The 23700-nt window shown below is 45.9% G+C and overlaps 2 protein-coding genes across 3 annotated transcripts in view; one reads left to right on the top strand and one right to left on the bottom strand.

Moving 5' to 3' along the window:
- Rhoq (ras homolog family member Q) overlaps nucleotides 1–23404 on the top strand; it is a 36014-nt gene extending 12610 nt beyond the window's left edge. The window contains exons 3-5 of the mRNA XM_032908723.1: nucleotides 17857–18021; nucleotides 18302–18397; nucleotides 20292–23404. Of these exons, the coding sequence (XP_032764614.1) occupies nucleotides 17857–18021; nucleotides 18302–18397; nucleotides 20292–20447 (417 nt within the window). The 3' untranslated portion in view covers nucleotides 20448–23404. The remainder of the gene's footprint in view (nucleotides 1–17856; nucleotides 18022–18301; nucleotides 18398–20291) is intronic.
- Pigf (phosphatidylinositol glycan anchor biosynthesis class F) overlaps nucleotides 20644–23700 on the bottom strand; it is a 27758-nt gene continuing 24701 nt past the window's right edge. Inside the window, exon 6 of one of the 2 annotated variants that reach the window (XM_032908726.1) lies at nucleotides 20644–23494. In XM_032908726.1, the coding sequence (XP_032764617.1) occupies nucleotides 23429–23494 (66 nt within the window). In that variant the 3' untranslated portion in view covers nucleotides 20644–23428. The remainder of the gene's footprint in view (nucleotides 23495–23700) is intronic. The other variant, XM_032908724.1, reaches the window with a different exon arrangement.

Genomic DNA, 23700 nt, shown 5'->3' with positions numbered 1-23700 from the left:
AGCTCTCTCAAGACACTTCCCATGTGCGCTTTTCTGTTTGTGACTAGGTGGTCACAGGTGAGCCATGTAGGACGCCACACCCACTCCCTGTCTCCTGTGTTTATGCAGAGTTGGGGACTGTCTTCTCTAGCTTAGCATTCATAGCAGCCCCACTCTTTCCCCTCCAGCCTGCCCTTCGTGCAGTCACCTAAGTCCAACATCCTGTCAGCCTCTCTGTGGGAGCTTCCCTCCGGAGCCTTCCAGCTGCTCCTGTTGGCCTAGTGCCTCTCCCGCTGGACACTAGAGAGTTTCCTGGTTCCAATCCCTTAGTTAAATCCCCATGTTCAGGATGTCATGGCTTCTCCTTCAGTTCCTCCTCACTCTGATGGAGGACATATTTTAGTCAGTTCCTGAGTGAAGAAGGTTTATTACAGGCAAGTGTTCTTTGACATTAAATAGGTTTTTTGGTTTGTTTGGTTTTTTTTGTGCCCCCCCCACCCCCCAAGACAGGGTTTCTCTGTGTAGACCAGCTGGCCTCGAATCAAGTGTTTGCCACCATCGCTAGACCTAACATCTTTTTTGTTTGTTTCTTTCAGACTTGGTTGACTTTTTCTTTCTTCCCCAGAATTTCAAAGGCATAGCTTTGTTCTCTTCTAGGTTCTGTTAGGTTCTTTGAATCTCAAGCTAACTGGGTCTTGACCTGTCTTCAGGAACTTGGTTCTGGAAACAGTCGGGACTTAGATTTCACCATCCTGGAAGGCAGCGGGCATCTGTGCTGGGTAGGGTCCGACTGGCCGCTGCATCCCACCACAGTCTAGAGATCCGCACTCTGCTTCTGGGAAACGCTTTGGTCCATTTCTTTAATGTCCTCTCCTCTTCTTCTTTCACTTCTCTTACCAGGCTTCCTGGAACATCCTAATTTCCTTATATTTTATTTTCTCTGTTCATTTTGCTCTATTTTAGGGTTATTTCCTCAATTTTATTATTTACTGGTATGTCCCTATTTTGTTTTTTAAATATGATTCTATTTTTAATGTTGAATAGCCTTTCTTGCTTTCTGGATCCCCCCACCCCCTGGTTACTCAGCTAGAGGTCTTTGTTCTTTGAGACAGAGTCCCAGTATGTGGCCCTGGCTGGCCTGAACTCACTATGTAGATCACTCAGAGATCTACACGTCTCTGTCTCCCAAATGCTGAGATTCAAATTTTCATAGCACATCTGGTGGTTTGTTTTTTGATGAAATACTTTCTGTAATTCCTCTAAGGACGTTAATGATAGTTCCTTTGAGGTTTGATTAACTGCAGTATATTGATCTAGCTTATTATTTGTTCTTATTTTTTATTATGTCTAATTTACAAAGTGAATTTTATTATAGTATATGTATATTGGAAAAAATACAGTATGCTAGGTTTGGATAACATCCACAATTCTCTGTGTCTGAGTCTTAGACTATATGCCCTGCAGATCTAGGAGAATTATGCTGCGGAGTGACTGAGTGTGGTGACTATTGTATGTATGCCTGTGGGAGTGATTGAGTCTAGGAAAGGAGACTTTTTTCTTCCATCAAGTCCCTGCTTGCTGTAGATATAGCTTTGTCCTTTGAGTGGACCTTGCTTTCTTGTGTTTTTGTTCTTTAGAAGTTTTTGTATAGCCTCTCATCTCAACCCCTAACACTCAAGTGGGCTAACTTGGAATTTCCAAAGGTTCTACTAGTACTTAGCCCATGGGAGATGGGTATGTGAGGGGGTTAACTCAGGTCTCCTTGTAGGTCAGGACTTCTCAACAAGTACTGTTAGTATGGCTGGACTCTTGTTCTTCGCTGGGAGGAGGCTGTCTTGTACACTCTAGGATGTGTAAAGAACCATTACTGGTGTCTTCCCTGTATATGCTAACAGTATCCTCCTCCAGCTGTGGCAATCAAAATGTCTCCAGACATTGACATATGCTCTCTTGGGGCAACACCCCTTGTACTCACTTGCAGTTGAAAACCATGATTATACCATGACCCGTCTACACCTTTCCATTTTGGGATTCTATAAAGTTAATAGGTTTTTGTCTTTGCTCGAGAGCTAGGGCCATTGTCTTAGGGTTCCATTGCTGTGAAGAGACACCATGACCAAGGCAACTCTTATAACTGGGGCTGGCTTACAGTTTCAGAGGTTCAGCCCATTATCATCACGGCAGGAAGCATGGCAGCATGCAGGCAGACATGGTGCTGGAGAAGGAGCTGGGAGTTCTACATCTTGATTCAAAGGCAACCAGAGAGTGGCATCCTCAGGCAGCTAGGAAGAGGGTTTCTTCTATAGTGGATGAAGCCTGAGCACAGGAGATCTCCAAAGCCCATCCCCCACAGCAACACACCTCCTCCAACAAGGCCACACCTCCTCACAGTACCACTCCCTATGGGCCAAGCATGTTCAAACCACCACACCCACGCTTCCCAGAAAAGAATTATCCAACAGCTGTCTGAGTTGGGCTTATACAGAGTTGCCAGTGTCCCAGGAAGCAGGTGGAAAAGTAGCTTGGAGGGCTCAATTTTAAGCATATACTTTCTACCTTTTGCAAAGTTAAAGAGTTTATTGTGGTAGAGAAGGGGACCAAAAGTTAAACCCTCTTCACCTTTGTCCTATATCCGAAAGAACAGACTGCTCCAGCCTCATGCTTCCAGGCCGGGGCATGGCGATGCTGCAGACGGCTGCCCCCAACTCTGCGGCTGCCTCAGGAGTTGCAGCCCTGGGTCTGCTAAGCTGCTTCATTTGGCTCTTCTTGCCTCTAGATTCTAAAATGTTGTGACTGTTATCTCCTTTCTAATTGGGTTTTTCCATGTGACTTTATGCCTTAAAACAACAACAACAAAAAACAAAACAAAAACAAAAACACCAGACCTTGGTAGGTCTTAGAGGACTCTGGAGAGGTAAGAGATGAGTGCGTGTTCAGTCGGCGGGGATCTAGCTGAAGTTGTCCCCTTTATATTTAGAAACAAATGTGTTCCAGCAGTGGCTCCCTTTCAGAGCCGCCTCGAGACACTGGGAAATGAATTTGTAAGACGCTTACTTGGCATGTGGGCTTTGGAGCAAAAGTTATTGGATGTCTCAGAGATTTTGTCCTTTGAGTCCTGGAACTGCAGCGAGGCCTTCTCCTTCCACATGGAGCCTGGCTTTCTGATGACCAGAGTCTATGTCCACCAAGTCCAGCTCTGGGCCACTGGAATGCTAATGTATTCCAGCTGTGACTAGACTCTCTGGGGTCTGTACAGACCATGACTTCCTAGCGGTCACTTTGTCCATGCAATCCCAAATACTGTCTTTAGGGTGCAGCTGTCTTTGGTTGCTGTGGAGTCACCCTGATAAGATTTGGTTGCTTTCCCGTTCCCGTCACCTTAGTCACCAGCACTACTGATGACTAGTAAACACAGATTTCCATTCACTCAAACATCAAAGTGCAGCCTGATTGCCAGTGACCTGCTGTGACCCCTTTACATTAACTGTCACAGAGTGGTTGATCCTGGAAGGCTGGAGGGAGCACTTCTTGCTTTGGGTCAAGGAAGACTGTCCTAGTTAGGGTTACTATTGCTATGATAAAACACCATGACCAAAAGCAACTTGGGGAGGAAAGGATTTATTCGGCTAACATTTGTCCCGATCACTGCTCATCACTGAAGGAAGTCAGGACAGGAACCTCAAACAGGGCAGAAACCTGGAGGGAGGAGCCGATGCAGAGGCCATGGAGGGTGCTGCTCACTGGCCTGCTCCCTGCGGCTTCCTCAGTCTGCTTTCTTATAGAACCCAGGACCACCAGCCCAGGGGCAGCCCCACCCACAGTGGGCTCTCTCTGTTTAATGGTGGATGGTGTGGTTGGTGACAGTGCTCAGTCAGTAAGATGCTTGCTGTGCTCGCATGAGGACCTGAGTTTGGACCTTTAGCACCAGTCCATAAGCGCTGAGTGGGACAGCACACATCTGTGAACCCTGTGCTCAGGAGGCGGGGAGGAGGCTTCCTGGGGCTTGGTGACTAACCAGTTTAGCCAACCCGGTGAGCTTCAGCTTTCAATTTCTGATCCGACGTGTCTCAAAAACTAAGGTAAAGAGCGATGGGAAGATTCACACACACACACACACGCACACGCACACGCACGCACGCACACGCACAGGCACACGCACAGGCACACGCACACACACAGAGATACACACACACACATGCACACATGCACACACACAGACACACATAGTCACACACACAGACACACACACACACACAGACACAGACACACACACAGATACACACACGCACACATGCACACACAGACACACACACACACACACAGAGATACACGCACACATGCACACACAGACACACACACATGCACACACACACATACACACACGCACACACACACACACACAGACACACACACACCAACACACACACACAGACACACACACGCACACACACATACACACACACACACACACAGACACACACACATACACACATATGCACGCACACACAGAGATACACACAGACACACACACATACACACACACGCATGTGCACATACCACATAGACACACGAACAGACACACACACACATATACACATGCACGCGAGCACACACACACACACACACACAGATGATGAGGAGAGGGTCTGAAGAACACTGAATAAACAGTTACACGTGTGGTTTCTGAGGCAGCACTTGTGCCCAGCCCAGACCCTGCACTCTGCAGCCCGTGGTTCAGAGACTTCATGCCACCAGATCGCACCAGTTTCATTAGATGACCCATTCTCCAGGCAGCACATGACAACTTCCGTGATGGACCAAGGGCTCTAAAGGGACTCAGTGGTGGGTTCACAAGGCTGGGTGTGGGCCAGAACCAAAGGCTCCTATACAATTCGGCCAGGTCACAGGGTGTGGTCTAGCCTGGGAACCCTTTGCTTCTGGGACAGTGTCATCACTGAGCCACCCAGAGTTGGGCTGCTGTCTTCACTGCCCTGGAGGGAGAATGAGGGACGTCTTATCCAGACTGACCCTGCCTCTGAGGTTATAAGGATTAGTAGAACACTTGCCTGGCGTGCGTGAAGCTCTGGGTGTGGTAAACTTGTAGTCCCAGCGCAGTGAGAGGTGGAGGCACGCAGGTCAGAAGTTCAATGTCGTCCTCAGCCACAGCATATCTGAGGAGTGTGAGGACAGTCTGGCTACATGAGACTGTCTCCAAAAACTACACAAGAACAGATGTGAAGCCCCAGCACAGACAGGCACCAATATCCAGCCCAGTGCCTTGCTAATGCTGGCTGCACTTCTCTGCTGTAGTACTGTCATGTTAGCATTGTCACGCTGGCTCTTAGCTTGTATTCAGTCAGTGGGAAGCCGCTCTGGACTGGCTGAAGAGAGCTGTGTGCTGAGCACTCACATCTGTGGAGATGCAGAGGTCGGCCTCACATTTGTGTACGTGTATGTGGGGATGCAGAGGTCGGCCTCACATTTGTGTATGTGTATGTGGAGATGCAGAGGTCGGCCTCACATTTGTGCACGTGTATGTGGAGATGCAGAGGTCGGCCTCACATTTGTGCACGTGTATGTGGAGATGCAGAGGTCGGCCTCAGTACCATTCCTGTGGTAACATGTCTTACTTTTTGAGACACGGTCTCTCAGTGGCCTGGGTTTATCAAGTAGGCTAGTTTGGCTGGCCGTGAGAGAACTGCCAGTGTCCGCCTCTCCAGTGCTGGCATTACCAGCAACACCACCACACCCAGCTTTTTAAAATGGATAGAACTCCGATTCCATACTTGTAAGTGAAGACTTCACTGACTGAGCTGTCTCCCTTGCCCCACTTCTGACGTATATTGATTTGGCAAAACATTTATGTGTTTTTCTCAAAGTCAGTTTCATCCACAGTTCTCACACACACACACACGCACACGCACACACACACACACACACGCACATGCACGTGCACACACACACCTACCTATTCATAGCTCTACATCAAATCTGGAACTGAATGGAGAGAAAACCCTGCTGGGGGGGGGTGTTACGGACTAGCAGCCGCCGTGTGCTAAGTGCTTTTCATACCCCAGCTCCTACACCCCCCACCTCCATGCACACCCCGCTTGCTGTGAGGATCTCTAGTAGTCTAGAGAAAGGAAACGGGAAAGGGAGTCTAATAGAGACTGCACAGCTAGCAAGGCCAGCCAGGCTCGGGTCAGTCTCACCTAGGATGCATGGCTGGCAAAACTTGCTGTCTAGAAACTTCGTTTGGCCTGAAGTTCTGCCCAGCTGTGACGCTGGGCAAGTGATAAGCTCCCTCATCAGTAAGGGGAAGCAGCCCTGTCACTGGGGAGTAATGGTAAAGCCCAGTGAGAGGCTGGATGTCGTGTGAGAGCAAGATCCAGGTAGCCTTTCCAAGATCAGGGCTGCAGGGCTCCATGGAAATCCTCACAGAACAGCAAGGTTGGAGCTGAAGGAAGTATTCAGCATGGAGGTGGGACGGAGTGTCGTACTCATGCCAGGAGATAAGCCATGCCCCAGGGTGTGGACGTGTGTATAGCGATTCTGAGGCCCCTGCCTCTGTCTCCTAAGGGCTCAGTCCACAGGCACTGTGAATGGCTTATGTGACATTGGTGGTCTACCCCAGGGCTTCTCAGAAGCTAAGCAAGCACTCTACCATCTGAGCTGCATCTCCAGTGCCTATCACAACCATGGTTATGCTACTGTGTTAAGGGCTAATATGAAGAAAAAGTCCTGCAGGTAGGCACAGCATGTGTGACTGAGTTGTCACACATACAGAATTGGACTTTCTCTAAAGACTTCCCGCGCCCCTTTAGAATGGAATAGAGACACAGGCCAGGCACTGACCCACTGCTGAGCATGCCCTGGCCTGACTCCATGCGTTGCAGATATGGGGAGAGTGACGGAGGGGTATCAAGGGAGCAGCAGCAGGGGCAAGAACATTCTGGAGTGTGCAGGTATTCCTACTTTGTGACTGGACAGCTTAGGTCATGTGCTCACACAGGAACTTAGTTCCTCCCAAGTACAGCCCTTCTCTAGCCCAGCAGGAGATCAGGTTCCCCAGGGCCAAGTGTCTAATGGGAGGAGATGGACCTTGAACTGAGTCAGGGGCCTGGAAGGAAGGAGAGAACAAGGATGCTGGACAATTTCCTCCTCACCTTGGTGACATAAATGTCAGGTGGATGTCAAGGCTGTGGTAGGTGCAGTAGCAAGAACTAAGGTGCTGGGAGTATCTCAGTGTGTGGCTCCTGGGCTGTGAGGCCACTGCTGAGTGAACTTAGAGCGAACATCGAACATCGTTCAGCAGAAAGATAGCCCTGCTCTCAGGGCCAATTTGATCTCTCCTTAAAGTGACAGTAGCAACCGAACAGAGTTAAAACGCTTTCTCCAGCTCCAGCTAGCACAGTGCACGCTACCCATGACCAGGCAGCAGCCACTTCCTGGTTGCACCTCCCACCGGCAGATACCTGATACCAGGCCCTGCAGACCTGCTCCTGGGGGAGTCCCGAGGGGATATAGCTGAGGAGAGACGCTGTTGTTACAGGGTCAGAACCAGAAGCAGCCCATTGGTGCTGTGGAAGTGCAGGACATGGGGTGATGGATCTGAATCTGCATCCGCCTGAGATCTGTCAGATGAAATGATTTATAGACCAGGGCTTACAAAGTGAGGTGCTGCTGCCCGGGTGAGAAGTGCGGAGAGGGAAGGGGTCTGAGCGTCCCGAGCTGTCTATCCACCGGTTGGAGACCTGTGCTTTGATCCCTGTGTGCGTTTGAGTTGCGACTGAGATTTCTGGATCTCTAACTTAGGAAGCTTGAGTACACAGCAGTTTCTTGTACTGAGGTGGCAGACTCCTGAGTTGCAGACTTGAGAAGTGAATTTAGTTCAGAGTTGTCAACTCTCGAGGTTCTGATGAGGCCAGAAGTCTGTCTGTAGCCACCTAGAAGATGTCTCAAGCTCAACATGGCCAACGCGGGCCTCTAGTTTCCCCCTAATGGTTTGCTCACTCAAGCGTTTCTCTGCTCTGTAAAATCAACTGGCCACCTTCCTAGAAGTGCTACCAAGAACCCTGTCTACCCTGGCTCCCAGCCTGAGCTCAGTGCCACCTTGAGGAGCGGGTTCTCCGGGAGGGCCAGCTGCTTCCACTTGATCTAGGCCACCATCTTTGTCCTGCAGCATTCAGTAAAACAGTCTGTCTCGGGTTCCTGTTCACCTCCGGTTTTTAGAAAAGTCCAGTTCTGTGACTGCTCTGCCTCCAGTGATCCAGTTCTCTGTGTTCTTGGCCTTTCTGGGAGCATCTGTGACTATCAGGCCTCGGGGCTGCTCTCAGACCTCAGGCTCTCTGTTAGAATCCATCTTTCCGCTTAAACCCTTTCCTAGCTCCTGGGCCTTCCCTCCCCAGCACTGTGTCCAGCCTGTGCTCGCCACCGTTCTTGGGGCAGCTTCCCTCAACAACAAGCTTCATCAGACTCAGCCCCCTCCCTGCCTGCCCCCGTTTATATTTATGCTCAGGTGGAGTTGACAGCCATGCGAGCTCTCTAGGGTCGTAATTTGAAGTCAACGTTGAACGCTCTATGAGTATGAAGGATGGCTGTGGGAAAGCGATCCATTGCTAAGTTATTTATTTCAGTACTCAATTCCTAGGTTCCCAGGGTGAGAATATTCCTGAAATCATAATTTCATAATCAGGTACCTGTAATTACCATAAATGCAACGACAGTCACCGAAGTGACTGACACAATCGTGTTTTTGTTGGCCATTTGGATGCTAAGAGCAACACTGCTGGCAGCCTGTGACCTTGGGCAATGGCAGATCACCGTGTGATGTTTCAGCACTTTGAACAAAATTCCGTTTGCATTGAGATTACCTTCCTAGAAACTTTACTTAAATGGTGCTTTAAAAAATGAATCATTTATGCTTATATATTTAGTCATGGCAGGTCCTGGAGTTGTGTAATCACGAAGTTGTTTTTCTGAATGCTGATACTCAAGCAGTTGTATGGGATCCAGGAGAGCAACGTCAGAATACCTGTAGAGACCCCATTCTCACTTTGACAGTCAAAAGCACCCCTGGGTTCCAGAGCATTCTCCAGACAGTCGCACTGCCTAGACGACAGTCCCTTGCTAAGCCCCTTGGTTTCTGCAGAAGAGCGAAAGGTGGGACCCGCACCTGCTTCTCATGCGTGTGTACACCACACTCAGCACTGTGCTGCCAGGCGTATGTGGGAGTGCGTGATCCCAACAACATGAGATTCCTGCCAGCAAGTCAGGCAAGACATACACCCAGGAGAGTGAGCTGGCATTTAGCTTTGTTCCTGGTGCTGGAGGCCAGCTGACCTCTGTTTTAGTAAAAGCATCTTGTAATTATAGCTCCTGACAGTGTAGAATTTCAGCTCTGAGACCTCCCCAACCAGGGGAGTCACCTCGCCCTGCATTGAAGAGACAGCACTGGCCGCGAGGCTGTGGCTTATCTTTTTTTGGAAAGTCAGGCTGATCTGCAAGGAGAGCACAAAGCACTTTTCCAGCTCTCTTCTCTCAACATGTGTATGCTATATTTACTGTCCCTCCGCCAATAGGGAAATGAAGATTGCTGGACGCAGGGCCATATCTGGGTAAGCCTTGTGGGCCTAAGACTCGAGCTTTATCTAAGAATGTAAGTCTTTTCCTAGGGCTGTTCACAGAGTGAAAGGCAGAGACACGAGGACCTGATGGCTCGTTCAGACCCCTCCTTTTAGAGAGAGGAAGTACTGTTCCACAAGGGTCCTTGCTGGCTGTCATTCAGTCCCACCTCATCACGAGCACTTCCTGTCCTTCTGGGCTAACTGAACTGGTGCTATGATCAGTCAAGTGGCCACAAAGAAGGTATCGATGGAAAAGCCCACAACTTGGGTCTACAGCTCCAAACTAATTGTTCAATTAATGGTAGAGACTGACCCGTTAACACACAAAGTATTCAAACCCCTCTCCCTCTCCCTCTCCCTCTCCCCCCACCTCTCTCTCTCTCCCTCTCTTTCTCGTTCATTTGTTTGTTTATAGTAATGGAGAATCTAACCCAGTACCAAATGTTGTTCATGCCAAGCAAGTGCTCTACCACTAATTAAGGTGAAAAAAAATTGCTACTCTTGTTTGACAAAGTTCAATAGGAAACAGACTCAGAAGTGACAAATTGATTACACGGCAGAAACGAAGTTTCAGATGCTATTGCTAACACACACACACACACACACACACACACACACACACACACTTTAGAAGTCAGAATGCCAGCCTTCAAGTTCAATAATTCTTTGCCTAGAGCTAATCAGACCCATGACCAAATACCGTTTCATAACTAAAATAAAGACTGAAAAGTGCAGGAAGAGAAAATAGTTTTGAAATAATAATATGAAACAATAGTTTCTTAGGGAGTTATAGCACCCTAACTATTATTTCTCCTCCCCAATTGCCTTGAGTCTACAGCAGACGGAGGTAGTAGAAAGGTAGTGGGTGAGCTCAGAAAACTCCTGGGTGATGAGCTTTGAACCATATTGATCAATGTAGTCACCAAAGGGCTAAGGGGACTCAACCCAGGTTCTCTGGAAAAACCAAGGTGTTGTTATTGTTCACAGTGCTGGAGATCTCATCTAAGGCTACACACGCGCTCTAAGGGGGCCCTCTACCACCGCGCTACATACCCAGCCTACCCACTTAAAAAAACAACAACTTTTTTTAAAGGTGAAGTTTTATGTTTAGTGATGTGTGTACAGTAGGGGTCGGGTGGTGTGTACATATGAGTTCAGGTGTCCGTGGGACAGAGGCATCATACCCCCCTGGAGCCATTGTAAGCTGCCTGACACTTGCTCTGGTCCTCCGAAAGAGCAGTGTGTATCCGCAGCGCTGAGCCATCTCTCCAGCTCCCCCTAGAGTTTTACTCTGAGTCCATTTGTTTGTGGTAATAGAGAATCTAACCCAGTACTAAATGTTGTTCATGCCACGTAAGTGCTCTACCACTAATTAAGGTGAAAAAAAAAATTGCTACTTTTGTTTGACAAAGTTCAATAGGAAACCAACTCAGAAGTGACAAATTGACTACACGACGGAAACAAAGTTTCAGATGCTATTGTTACTGCAGAGACAGAGCCTGCTCGGTGACTGCATGGCACCCTTTGAGGGCTGGGCTGTTTCCACAGGGCAGGGTGCCTATTTTGGGCGTCTCATCTGAAACAGATGTTTGAGAGGGATGGCTACTGCACGCACTGGAAACGACAGTTGCTTTCCGTGTATAGCAGAGCCACAGTTGTCGGGGCATTCGTGGTTGTTAGACAGCTTTTTCAGCTCCAAGAATAATCAGCAGCTGTTTTGGACTTAGAAGGCTAGGGCTTGGCTGAAAGAATTCGTCCTCTGTGGCCTCACTTTCTCTCCTTCCAGACTGTCAGAGACAGAAGCTTGTAGACTTTGGTAATGGGCTATATTCTGGATGACTGGAAAGTATAGTTTATCACATCCGCATTTTCTTACCTTTGAAGCATTTGTCACCGACAACCTCCCACTTCACAAACTAAGGGTCCCAGAGATACGAGGCCTGATCAAGGCCACACCTCGTATGTGTGTAGTCTGCTCCAGCTGTAAGGTCTGATTCACACATGCTCTGAGAAGCCTCTCATCGGCGTCTCCTCACCTCCACTGACACATACAGCATTCTGCCTTGTAATGACATGTTCACACACAACTTGTCTGCCTTGCCATGCGCTCTCTGAGAGCTATGGCTGTTTGACGTTTGAGTGTCACCTCCCACCCGTGCATTCGACCTTGGGGCTCACCTTGTGTGTGTTTGTGCAGCAGCCTGTAGTTTCATCCCTTTGGGGCTGTGGCTTACTGGTTTTTCAAAGCCCTAATGAGTTGCAAGGTGTGTGTGTGTGTGTGTGTGTGTGTGTGTGTGTGTGTGTGTGTACATACACACATATACATATATATACATACATATATATACATATATATCACAGATGCTTATTCAAGTATGCTCGTTCAAGTAACATCATTGCCTGAATTTTAAACATACGTCTTTCATGAGAGAACCTGTGAACGTTTCTAACATAGTTTGTAAGTTGGGTTTCGAGTCGTGCGGTTTTTGCCTGTCCCTGTTTATAGAATGATCTCAGCACTTTGGGGCTATTGAATGGTGTTGCTTGGAGTAACCATTTATCTACTTAACCCATTGAGTCTCCTCTCTATCTGTCCTGTTGTTAGATATGATCTTCCTTTTCTATTTATGTCCTGACTGTCCAACTAAATTATAAACCCCAGAAGGTACAGTGAAGTCCTTTACGTGTGTATGTCTTAGGACATCTTCATGCAGTGTAATCTCAGGGTGATAGGAATGTTCACTGTCTGCACAGCAGAAGCATGCTGTCCAGGATCGGTGCTGGGTGAGGGATCTGTATCTTGGATGTATAGTTTAAACAGATACTCAAAGACCAGCCATGTGGGAGCATACCTAGGGCTGTGTGCAGGGACAAGGATAATGCTGAGGAGGGGAGGCTGGGGGCCCTGCTGGCTGGGACAGGGCACCTGCTTTAGTTCACTGTCACTCCTGAAGATCTTAGTTTTCTTTCTGAACACATTTCTTCTCTTGTCTGGTATTCTTGTGCTAAGTGTATGATAATTTATCAGTTCTGGTTTTCAATAATGCAAATCCCACTCAATAAGCTATAAAAATGTGTGACTTTAAAAACGGAAATCTCTGTGAAATATAGGCACCTAGTAGGGAGCTAAATAATTCCCTTGGCAGCCCAGAAGTCCTGTTGACGAAATTCAGTATTTTGATGGTGGATAGTTGTCCTTTAATACACTTAGCTGTGCTCCTGAGAACATTCTAGTTAAATGTTTAAATACTTATTTTAAAAATCAAAACTAAAATATATAGTCGGTTTGCTAATTAGAAGGACACAGGAGACTCGGTTGAGACAAGTTCTGACTTGGACACATGGTCGTTTAAAGGTAAGGGCTCGCACATGCGAGCCTCACGTCTCCGTATCTAGCCTGAGGTGAGGCCCCGAAGCTGTCCTCACTCGCAGACCACCGGCTAACACTACATTGTCGTCTTGTAAACATGGTGCGATGAGGAGAAGCAGTTTTACTCGATGCTGGCTACAGTATGCATGAGGGCTAATTTATTTTTTAATTTGTTCTCTATTATTAGCCTTCTAATTACTCAGATTAGATGAAAGCAGGAGTGATCTCATTCTCAAAATAACCGCCAATTATTTAGCCCATGAGGCAGGCAGAAGCCGTTCGTTCCAGGTGGTCCGGGTTGAAGAAGCCTCACTTACTCCAAGAAGTTCTGTGCAAGCATTTGGTTTTGATCAGTTTTTATAGCCCCAGCTCCTTGAGGGTAACTGTTCTAACCCAAAATGCAATTCCTTCGAACCCTAGAAAGGATTGATCCGATTGTCCTCCTGTATGTCCACATGTCCCCACTGGGGAAATCAGGCCTGATTAAGTGTGGTCATGAGAGCCATCAGTACCTGGGTTAGTGTGACTAAGCACTTCTAGGGAATTCTGAATTCAACTGCTTTCTTTTCACAGCCCCTCAGAGAGAGAGTGCATGGTTCTGTCCCCCCGATGAAGTAATCGTGGCTAAAAGTGAATATGTAATTGGCATTCTTAAAAACTACAGATAGTTCTTTGAATGCTGGTTGCATTCCAAACTGCCAATTAGTTCAGTGATAACGAATCCTTGTCCTGTCAATCAGAAAAGAATTTGCCCCCACGATTCTGCTTTGGGTGTTGTGATGAGAGCGTAGGAAACTTTATTTCTCAGTAAAGAGACTTCTCTGTAACTGCTGGGAGATAAAGCACGGGGATTTTAGGATCTTTTGGGAGCTTTTGAGGATTGCCGGGGTTGGGAATCAAATCTGGATCATCTGCAAAAGTAACAAGTACTTTTAATCCCTTGAGCCAACTCTCCAACCCCTGCACGTCATACTTTAAAATCGTGTTTCGCTGTGATGTCTCCATACATGTCTACAGTTATTTATATTTTGGTTATTTCTACCCTCCCAACTATAATCTTTACCCTCCTTTGTCCCTGGGTCTCTTACCCTTCCCTAGCTGCCCCACTACTTTCCACAAGTGAAAGAAAACACATTGTCTTTCTCAGGCTGGCTTATTTTGCTTAACATGGTAGCTTCCAGTTCTATCCACCGTCCTGCAAAATGACAGGATTTTGTTGACTGAAAGTCCTTTGCACATGTCTATGTGTATGTATATGTGTGTGTATACACACATGCACACACACACACACACACACACACACACACACACACACAGAGGTGCCTTCTGCAGGGCACTTCGACTGGTTCTGTAACTTGTCTACCGTGGGTGACAGTCCTCAGGGACCGTGAGTGGAGTGGGCCCATCTCTTCGTGTGCTGACTGTGATTCTTTTGAGTGTGAACTCAGGCTCAGTCTAGCTGCCTCGTGTGGTAGTTGTGTTCTTAGAGGGTTTGTAGGGGTGATTTAGGACTTCCTGCTTTTCTTGGTGGCTGTACTAATTTAGGTTCCCCAGCCCCTCTGTACCCTTGGCAGTGTGGCTCCATTTGTTTCATGGATGATAGCCATGCTCACTGGGTGAGTAGTCTCGGTGCGTCTCACTTCCTGTCGCTGGCTGCAGAAGAAGGTATTTATTGGCCATACTGCCGGCTTTTTAGATAAGTGTATGATTAGGTTATTTGTTCTTGTTGTAGTTTTGAGGTTTTTCCCCGGCTGGTCCAGGTGTATCGTGCTTCAAACCTACTCTACCTGTTTCCTCACAACCAACCCCCCTCTTTCATGTTTGACCGGACTGGGAACAGTGGTTAACTCAGTACACTGCAAGGGCAACACATTGGGCAGTGACCGCACTGCTACTGCCTACGGCCTGATTTCTAAACCCATGGCACAGAGTGAGTTAAATGCAAGTAGCGACTTCCACACTGAAAGAAAAGGCTTGGCCTGGAGAGAGGGCTCAGGGGTTAAGAGCAATCGCTGTTCTTGCAGAGCACCCACATGCTGGCTCAAAACCATGTGTAAGGCCAGCCCCAGGGCACCGGACACCTCTTCTGGCTTGGTGGGCACCGGTATATACAGGCGAAACACACATGAACATGAGAAAAAGGATGGAGGGAGGGAGGGAGGGAGGAACATAAAGATTGTGGAGATGACATTTTCCTATTGTCCTGTTTTATCAAAAATGGTCACTGCCTATGGTTATAGAGTTCCATGTCCACTGCTGAGCCAGCGACATGAATAAAGCTGCTTAGAGCATATTGTCATTTGAAAGACTCACAGAGACAGAAGTGCAACATCCATAGACAAGATATGTGGTGATAAACACACAAGTCCCACTTTACACAGTCAGCCCTCCATGTCTGCAGATGTCATCACCAACTATGGATTGAAAATATTTAGGTTAAAATATACATCTCATGTGCAGGTCTTTATTCCTGGTATTGTTCCCTACCTGTCTTTTGCAGAGTTTCTAGTGCTGCAATGAAACACTGACCAAAGCGCATGTTGGGGAGGAAAGGGTTTATGCAGCTCTCACTTCCACATTCCTGCTCACCACTGAAGCCAGTCAGGGCAGGGACTCAGGAAGGACCGAAACCTGGAGGCAGGAGCTGATGCAGAGGCCATGGAGGGATGCTGCCTGCTGGCTTGCTCCTCATGACTTGCTCCGCCTGCTTTCTTATAGAACCCAGAACCACCAACCCAGAGATGGTCCCATCAATCACTAATTAAGAAAATGCCCTACAGCATGATCTTATGGAGGCATTTTCTCAATGGAGGCTCCCTCCAGTGAGTCTAGCTTGGTGAAGCTGACTTAAAACAAGCCAGGACATTGAAGAATAGAATAAGCTAGCTCTTTGTGTTTCATTAGGCACTATAAGCAATGTGTCAGCGGTTAGGATGTGCACGAGGTTGTATAAGTTACATATAAGTAACAGCCATTTTACAGAAGGGGCTTGGAGCATCTGCAGATGTTGGTGTCATGGGGATTTTGGAACTAATCACTCACAAGTAAGAGAAGAGTGGCTGGAACTGAAAGTTACAGTGAGAAAAGTATCAGATGACATGAAAGGAAAGTACTTCAGTAGGGAAATAATAAGGCAGAAACTAAATGGGGATCTTTTAAAATCCTCTCTTAGCTCCATGTTTATACTGTTCTACTAGTGAAGTGGGTCATTTAAGAAGGTAGTCTGCACCAAAACCAGTTTCCATGAAACCAGATGAGTCCAGTCATGGCAGAAATGGATCCCTGGCTCCATTCTCTTGCTAGAATGTAAGTAGAATTTTGTGTCATCTAAAATAGTCCATGCAAAATGAGTTAGTCACTGTGTTTGTGGCAGAGACGGAAGCACCTATCAGGTAGAGAGCCAGGAAGCAGCAGTTTAACCCTTCCAATAGCCCGGCACATTGTGGTGTGGAGAGATTGCCAAGACGGACGGACCAGGTGGTCACAGAGCAGAAGGCACCGTTTGATCTCATGTATAGCTGTATGAATGTTTGCAGCTCTGGGAATACAAACTAAACCACACCAAACAGACCATACTACACCAAACCAAACCAAAACCACACCACACCACACCAAAACCAAACCACACCACACCAAAACCAAACCAAACCAAACCACACCAAAACAAAACCAAACCACACCAAAACAAAAATCAAATCAAACCATACCAAACCAAAACCAAACCACACCAAAACCAAACCAAACCACACCATACCAAACCACACCAAAACCAAACCAAAACCAAATCCAACCCAAACCACACCAAACCAAAAGTCAACCCAATCCACACTAAACCTTACCAAAACCACCACCACCACCACCACCACCACCACCACCACCACCACCACCACCACCACCACCACCACCACCACCACCACCACCACCACCACCACCACCACCACCACCACCACCACCTAGCAAATACAGAAGAAAACATTTGGAAAAGGAAGGGGAAGTAGTGTGATGTATACATTTGTCTTTAAATGTGTGTGTGTGTGTGTGTGTGTGTGTGTGTGTGTGTGAGAGAGAGAGAGAGAGAGAGAGAGAGAGAGAGAGAGAGAGAGAGAGAGAGAGAGAGAGAGAGAGAGAGAGAGAGAGAGAGAGAGAGAGAACAAGAAAGTCACAAATAAAGGCTCTCAGTGAAGGTTCACTAAGCACTAAGTGCGCTGCCCCATCCTCCAGCCCCCAGTTTGAAGCCCAGCAACTTTTCTCTGACCGTCCGTCCTTACAGGTTCTTTGCCTTCTGTGCCTCTGTATGTGGACCATACAGTTTTAAGGATGAAGTCCATGACCTGTACTACTGTGATACTTGGGGTATATTTCAGGGTGTGTTAGCACTGAGCCCGCCTCGGTTCTTTGACCAACCTTGCAGTGAGAGCTATAGGAATCACATGTGTTGCTCCCCACCCCCGTGTGTGTTTCTTTGTATGTTCTGAGATGGATCTTACTGTGTAGCCTGGCTGACTAGAATTCCCCATCTCCCTTAGGCTCCAGAATGCTGGAGTTACGGCAGTGTGCACCCCTCTGTTTTCTTTGTTTTTTATTTGATTTGTTGATTGTACTTTTTTTTTTTTTTAACTAAGAAAAGAAGAAAACCAAACCCAAGTGAAATCATCTTACTTCACGGAGAGATAGATTCCAGGCTGTTCTTTTTTTTTTTTTTTTTGGTCCAGCGCTGAGAGCCGAACCCAGGGCCTTGCGCTTGCTAGGCAAGTTCTCTACCAAAGAGCTAAATCCCCAACCCCTCTGGCTGTTCTTTTTGACCTTGTGATCTAATGTAGTTATCGCTATTAATCTGTAGACATGGAAGTATGAACAATGACTTTCCCTTTTTTTCCATAGGAAGACTATGATCGTCTGAGGCCTTTATCTTACCCCATGACTGATGTCTTCCTCATATGCTTCTCTGTGGTAAATCCAGCCTCATTTCAAAATGTAAAGGAGGAATGGGTACCAGAACTAAAGGAATATGCACCAAATGTCCCCTTCTTGTTAATAGGAACTCAGGTGTGTCTGCTTTGACTTTATTCATTTAAGAAGCTCTATAGTTTTAGCCTTGGGGGACTGCTCTCAAACAAGACCCCGTGATTACCAAATGATGTGCTAAGCAAGTTTCAAACCAGCAATCCCCCTCATATTTCTATTAAAATATTTCCCCCAAATTGTATTTATATCTTTAAAATCTTATTTTATGTAACTTTTTTAATATGTGGAGATTAAATGGGACTGTATGATTGGTTTCTTTTAAAATACATATTATAGGACATTATTTATCTTTCTTAATTAGATTGATCTCCGAGATGACCCCAAAACTTTAGCAAGACTGAATGACATGAAAGAAAAACCTGTCTGTGTGGAACAAGGACAGAAACTAGCAAAAGAGGTAACGGATCCCCACCAGGCTTAACGCAGATGGCTCAACAGACAACGTGGCGCTGTGCCTCACCTCCCAGCCCTCTCCCACTATCCAATCATCTCCGCACCGAGGAAGGTCTATTTCCCTGCTGACAAGACAAGAAAGAATGGGGCCCTTTAAAAGTAAAAAATGGCCCAGCTGGGCTTCCAGCGCAGATGCTCGGCCACCTGTGCTAGGCTGATAGCTATGACTTTAGAGGCACCTGTAGGAGCTAGCGGAAGCAGAGGCTGGGGCTTCTTAATTATTTAATTTATTATTTAATTATTTAAACATTTCAGCTGTGCCAGGCTCTGCTTTCAGCCTACACTCCTGCAGGTGCAGTGGAAGTGACATTAGGTGACAATTTAAATCTGTGGTTTAAGAGAAAATTATGGATAGTTCTCTACAAAATACTTATGGATACATAAAATACCTTTTAATTTAATTGGCATGATTCTTTACCTAAAGCTAGATTCTTTCCCCTGCCTATGACTACAAGATTGTTGAGTTCTTCTAGTTCTTTTTTTTTCTCCCTGTTTTGTTTGGCTTTAGTAGGATTTTTTTATAAGTACAATCTAACAAGGTCTTTTAAATGTACTATTGGGAGAGAGGAAGAATCAAGAGAACTTTCTGGAGGACAGCTTTTCCCAAAGGAAAGAGAAATGATTTTACCAACAAATCATTTCAGAAATTCCTTGCATTGAGTTTATAATCTTGGGGAGAGAGGGAATTTCTAAATACAGAAAAGCAAAAGTTATAAATGCAGGTTATCTGAGAACATAAATACGTGCCATTACGCTGGATGTCAGAAACAAATCAGATTACTGTGCAGGGCATTGACGTCTTTAGTACATAGGAACCCCTTGCATAATATGATTTAATCAGAAGAGGGCATAGACCCCAGTGGAAGAGTGGGCTAAGAACATCCATCCAAAGTCACCAAGTGTGAGGAAGTCATCATGAGCTTCCACTCCAAGGAGAATGAGTAGAAACTGCATTCTAGCTGGGTACAGGGGCACATGCCTTTAATCCCATCACTTAGGGACAGAGGAGGGTGATCTCTGTAAGTTCAAGACCAGCTGCTCTACAGAGTAAGCTTGAGGACAAGTCAAAACAAGCAAACAAACAATAAATTATCTATTCTTACTTAAGGTCTGACATCACAGCAGAATAAGCTAAGTCCCTACCCTGCTCTTAGCAGATTGTGTGTGTGTGTGTGTGTGTGTGTGTGTGTGTGTGTTTTGTTTGTTTGTTTCTTTGAGGGAGAGATTACAACCCAAAAGGAGTGAGCATAGAGCTAGAATGCCAGAAGGTAATGTGTAGTCTGAAGACGACAGGAAGGTAAAGTAAGGGACGGAGCAGCCGGGCAACCCTGGAAAACAGACAGACAAGAGAACGACTAAGGTCTACACAGGGAAATCAGTGTTCTCTCCCATCTGGCTTACTGTGTCTTAGATATGGCAAGCATCTCCCACATCGGTCTTGGGGTTTGGGCCCTTGGAGATTCATTGATGCTCAACCTTGACCATTGAGAAGGCACTCCTGAGTATCACTGTCCTCCTGTTTCCCTCTTCTCTTTGTCCCAGCATTTTACTAGTGTCTCTTCCGTATCCTTTCTCTTGCCACAGAGCAGGACACCTTGGTCATTGCCATGTCCCCAGCACCTAAACAGTTGCTTAATGTGCAGTGATTCTCTAATATTTGATGAATGAGTTTTCCATAGAGAAACCTGGAAGGCCACACACTAGTATTTTTACCCTCTGGGTACTGTGAATGTGCACAGTGAGGCCCTTTTTATACAGCTATATTATAACCTCCCTTTTAATGCGTTGTTCCTGAGTTGTATAAACTTTTCTCTAACTTTGGCTCTTCTCCTTCCCAGATTGGCGCATGCTGCTATGTGGAATGCTCAGCTCTGACCCAGAAGGGTTTGAAGACTGTGTTTGACGAGGCTATCATAGCCATTTTAACTCCAAAGAAACACACAGTAAAAAAGAGAATAGGATCAAGATGTATAAACTGTTGTTTGATTACGTGAGAAACATCTTTAGTGGCCAAGGAAACTGTCATTTTTCCCAGAAAGCATTTGAAATGCTACAGCAATGTCCTGACCTCTTACAATGAAGCAGTTTAACTTGAGGGGGGAGGGAGCCTGTCCTCAGCATCCTACAGAGTTCATTGAGAATGTTTCATAAAGGTCTAAGCGGCAGCGAACAGCATCTGAAGCCACAATCTACTATAAATACTTTATTTCAACTAGAAGGTACAATCTCTCAGGGGTTTCATAGTTAAAAAGCTACAATCACATCATGTTGAAATGACATTTAGAAAACCACAGTGCTGTAAATGGACGGCTCGGCTTTGACCATGTACACTTCTGCACAGCCCTTATGGACTCTGCACAAAGAAATCACTTCTCTCCCTTCTCCTCTTAATTGTTCTTGTATGTAAGTTGCTTTCTATTCCAGTATATCCAGAGTGGCGAGATAACCAGGCCAGCCACGTAGCCAAAGGTCGCTCCGAGTGTACAGGAGATGGGCCACACCTAAGGAAAGAATTGAGATCTAAGCCAACCGATGCTTTATTACACTTGAGCACAAATGAAGTGTACTGCACACATTTCTATAGTGAAGCTTAGTGTGCTTCATAAAGAATGCCAAGGTTAATAGGTCATGACTGCATTGATCATAACACTAAAAGTGTCCACATTTTAGTTAATGTGCATTAAACAGTAACATGGCCTCTGGCAACTGTAGCTCTAGTTTGCTTTTATCTAAACTGCATGAAATACATGCAAAAGTAACATGTAAAAATGGGTCATTGTTTACCATAATCCTGAACTCAGTTTGGCTCTGAATTAGTTGGCCATTTTTCTAATTCCTACACTGGCTGTGTACATCAAATGAAATAAGTGAGCAAACCTTAGAAACGTTCAGTCATGTGAGAGTGAAGACCTGGGATGTGAGCATGTCACGTGGAATTTGTGGGTATCTGCTTCCATCGTAAGCTGATGTCCACTCGGAGCTGCAGATAGTGTGTCCACAGCAGAAGGTCTACACACCACAGCTTATGTACACACCTAGAGCGTGAGGCAAGAACACACTCCCCACGCTACATCTCACTAAGCCAGAAATAGAGGAGACTTTTTAATGCCACAGACAGGGTGTGTGTGAAAAGTCTTGCAGACACCTTCATGTCCTTTGTAAAGTTTATCTGGTGTACTGCAGCCTTTCTTACCCTTCTCTGGGGAATCGGCCATCCAAGTGTACTGGAGGGAAACCATCCTAATAACTGGCTGCTACCTCGTTGGCTTTCTTCTTCCGTCTGCTATGGATCTGCCTTATTCTAAATGCCATGCAACAGACAGTAGTGTAGGCAAAGCTTCCATGTGAACCACCTCATGCAGTCTGGGGAAGCGCAAGCGAATCCACACATTGGTACCAGCCTCCCTTAGGTTCAAAGTTGCTGTTGCTTAAACTACGACATCTCTGTCTTTAGCAAGCTTCTGTTATCTTCCATGGTTTGTGCTTAAGCTTTGTCTAGTGCACAGATTGGGTAATGGAACACTAAACATTTATACTTGAAAATGACAGCCTTAAATGTTCATACCAGTCACAAATCTAGATGTACTGTCTTGCATGTGAGCTTTGTAGGAGTTTTTAAAATATGAGCACCACACTCCCCACGCGGTAGCAGACCGTCTACTGACAAGAGCTCTCTTGGAAGTGGACGCAGGATGTCCTCAGGCAGTGGCGGTTCACATTAGGTATATCATGGCCTTATTTATGTATGCTCAAATGGGACTTCTGTAATTTTCCCATTTAGTTTCGGTCTGTTTTTAGATAGAATTGAAAGAAATTGTATAGTCGGCTAACGTACTAGCTAAGTTGTCAAACCTATGATATGAAGGAATCAAGACAGTAAAGTATTATTCATTTCCAAGTTGCCTTTGGAGATTTGATGGTTTGTTTTTTTCTTCAAATCTACATCTGTGAAACCCTTGACACTCGGTGTGTTAGCAATGAGATAAAGTCAAGGACTTGCCTGCTTCAAGAGAAAAGGATTAAGACTCTAAACGTGCAGTGGTGTCACCTCAGTCTCCTCATGTGTGGCCGTGGGGGGACGACCGCGTGTCCTAGTCATTCTTGAGCGCTTATCACTCTCTCCTAGTTGACAGCAGTCCGTTGGGCTTCAGCTTCTCCAGATGGTAAGAATCATGTACACAGACTGTTTGAACTCTAAGCAGACGATTGTATCATCTGAACCTGAGGTGCCTTAGGTACTCTACTTACCTTGATGGGGTTTGGAGTTTCCCATTGCTTGTTAAGAGCTCTTTGTGTTTGTTATTTAGTATTTCTTTTTGCAAAATCTTCTCTGCCACTTTAAGCAGAAAACCAAAGATTTGTTTTCTATTCATGAACAGATTATAGAGAGACTGCCTTATTTTCAGACGCATGTCTTCATTTATGGCTTAGGTTGCCACAGAAATTCAGACTAATCTCTAGAATAACTCTTTCAAACTAGTGAAATATCTGGGAAAGAAAATTCTTCTCAATGTTTTATTAATATGAACTGTGTTAGTGAGAACACTGCTTCAAATAAGGTCATGTGTGAAAGAACATACAACAAATTATAGTTGGTTAGTGTTTGCATAGAAAATCTGTTCTAAAGCCCTTTAAAATGTTGAGGGGAATCCTGCACTCTAACAGCCTCTCTTTGCTAACGTACGCCCTTCCTGTCCTTGCAGGTACATTGTAGCTCACTCGTGATGAATTATCGTATTTCAATAGGCAGAGCTTGAGTTCATACTACTTGTTATCTTAGTTATTTTACATACTGCTTCCGTTTGACTTTTAATGATTGGTTTTAAATACCAAATTAAATGCTGGTTTGTTGGTTGTTGTTTTTAAATGATTGTTACTTCAATAGCATCCCCTCCTGACATATGGAGTCATAATAAAATGAGATGCATAGTTTACTGTTTTATGTAAAGCACTGAACTTCTTACCTCAGGAGTTTTTATTTAATCCCCTCTCCTCTGCTGTGTGACTGCTCACCCTGGCAACCTGTAAGCTCTTGCGTCCCCTAAGAAGGTCAGGGTGTGGGAAAAAAAACAATCCTAATGGGTCCCAGCCACATTCTTATTTGGGGCACCAAGTTCTGTTTTAATCACTCTGTGACTTCAGTGTGTTCTCTGTTCTCTCTCTCTCTCTCACACACACACACACACACACACACACACACACACACCCTCACACACACACTCACACTCACACACTCACACACACACA

Source organism: Rattus rattus, chromosome 7 (genome assembly GCF_011064425.1).
Source record: "Rattus rattus isolate New Zealand chromosome 7, Rrattus_CSIRO_v1, whole genome shotgun sequence".
Taxonomy (NCBI): Eukaryota; Metazoa; Chordata; class Mammalia; order Rodentia; family Muridae; genus Rattus; species Rattus rattus.
This window is presented reverse-complemented; position numbering and strand designations above follow the sequence as displayed.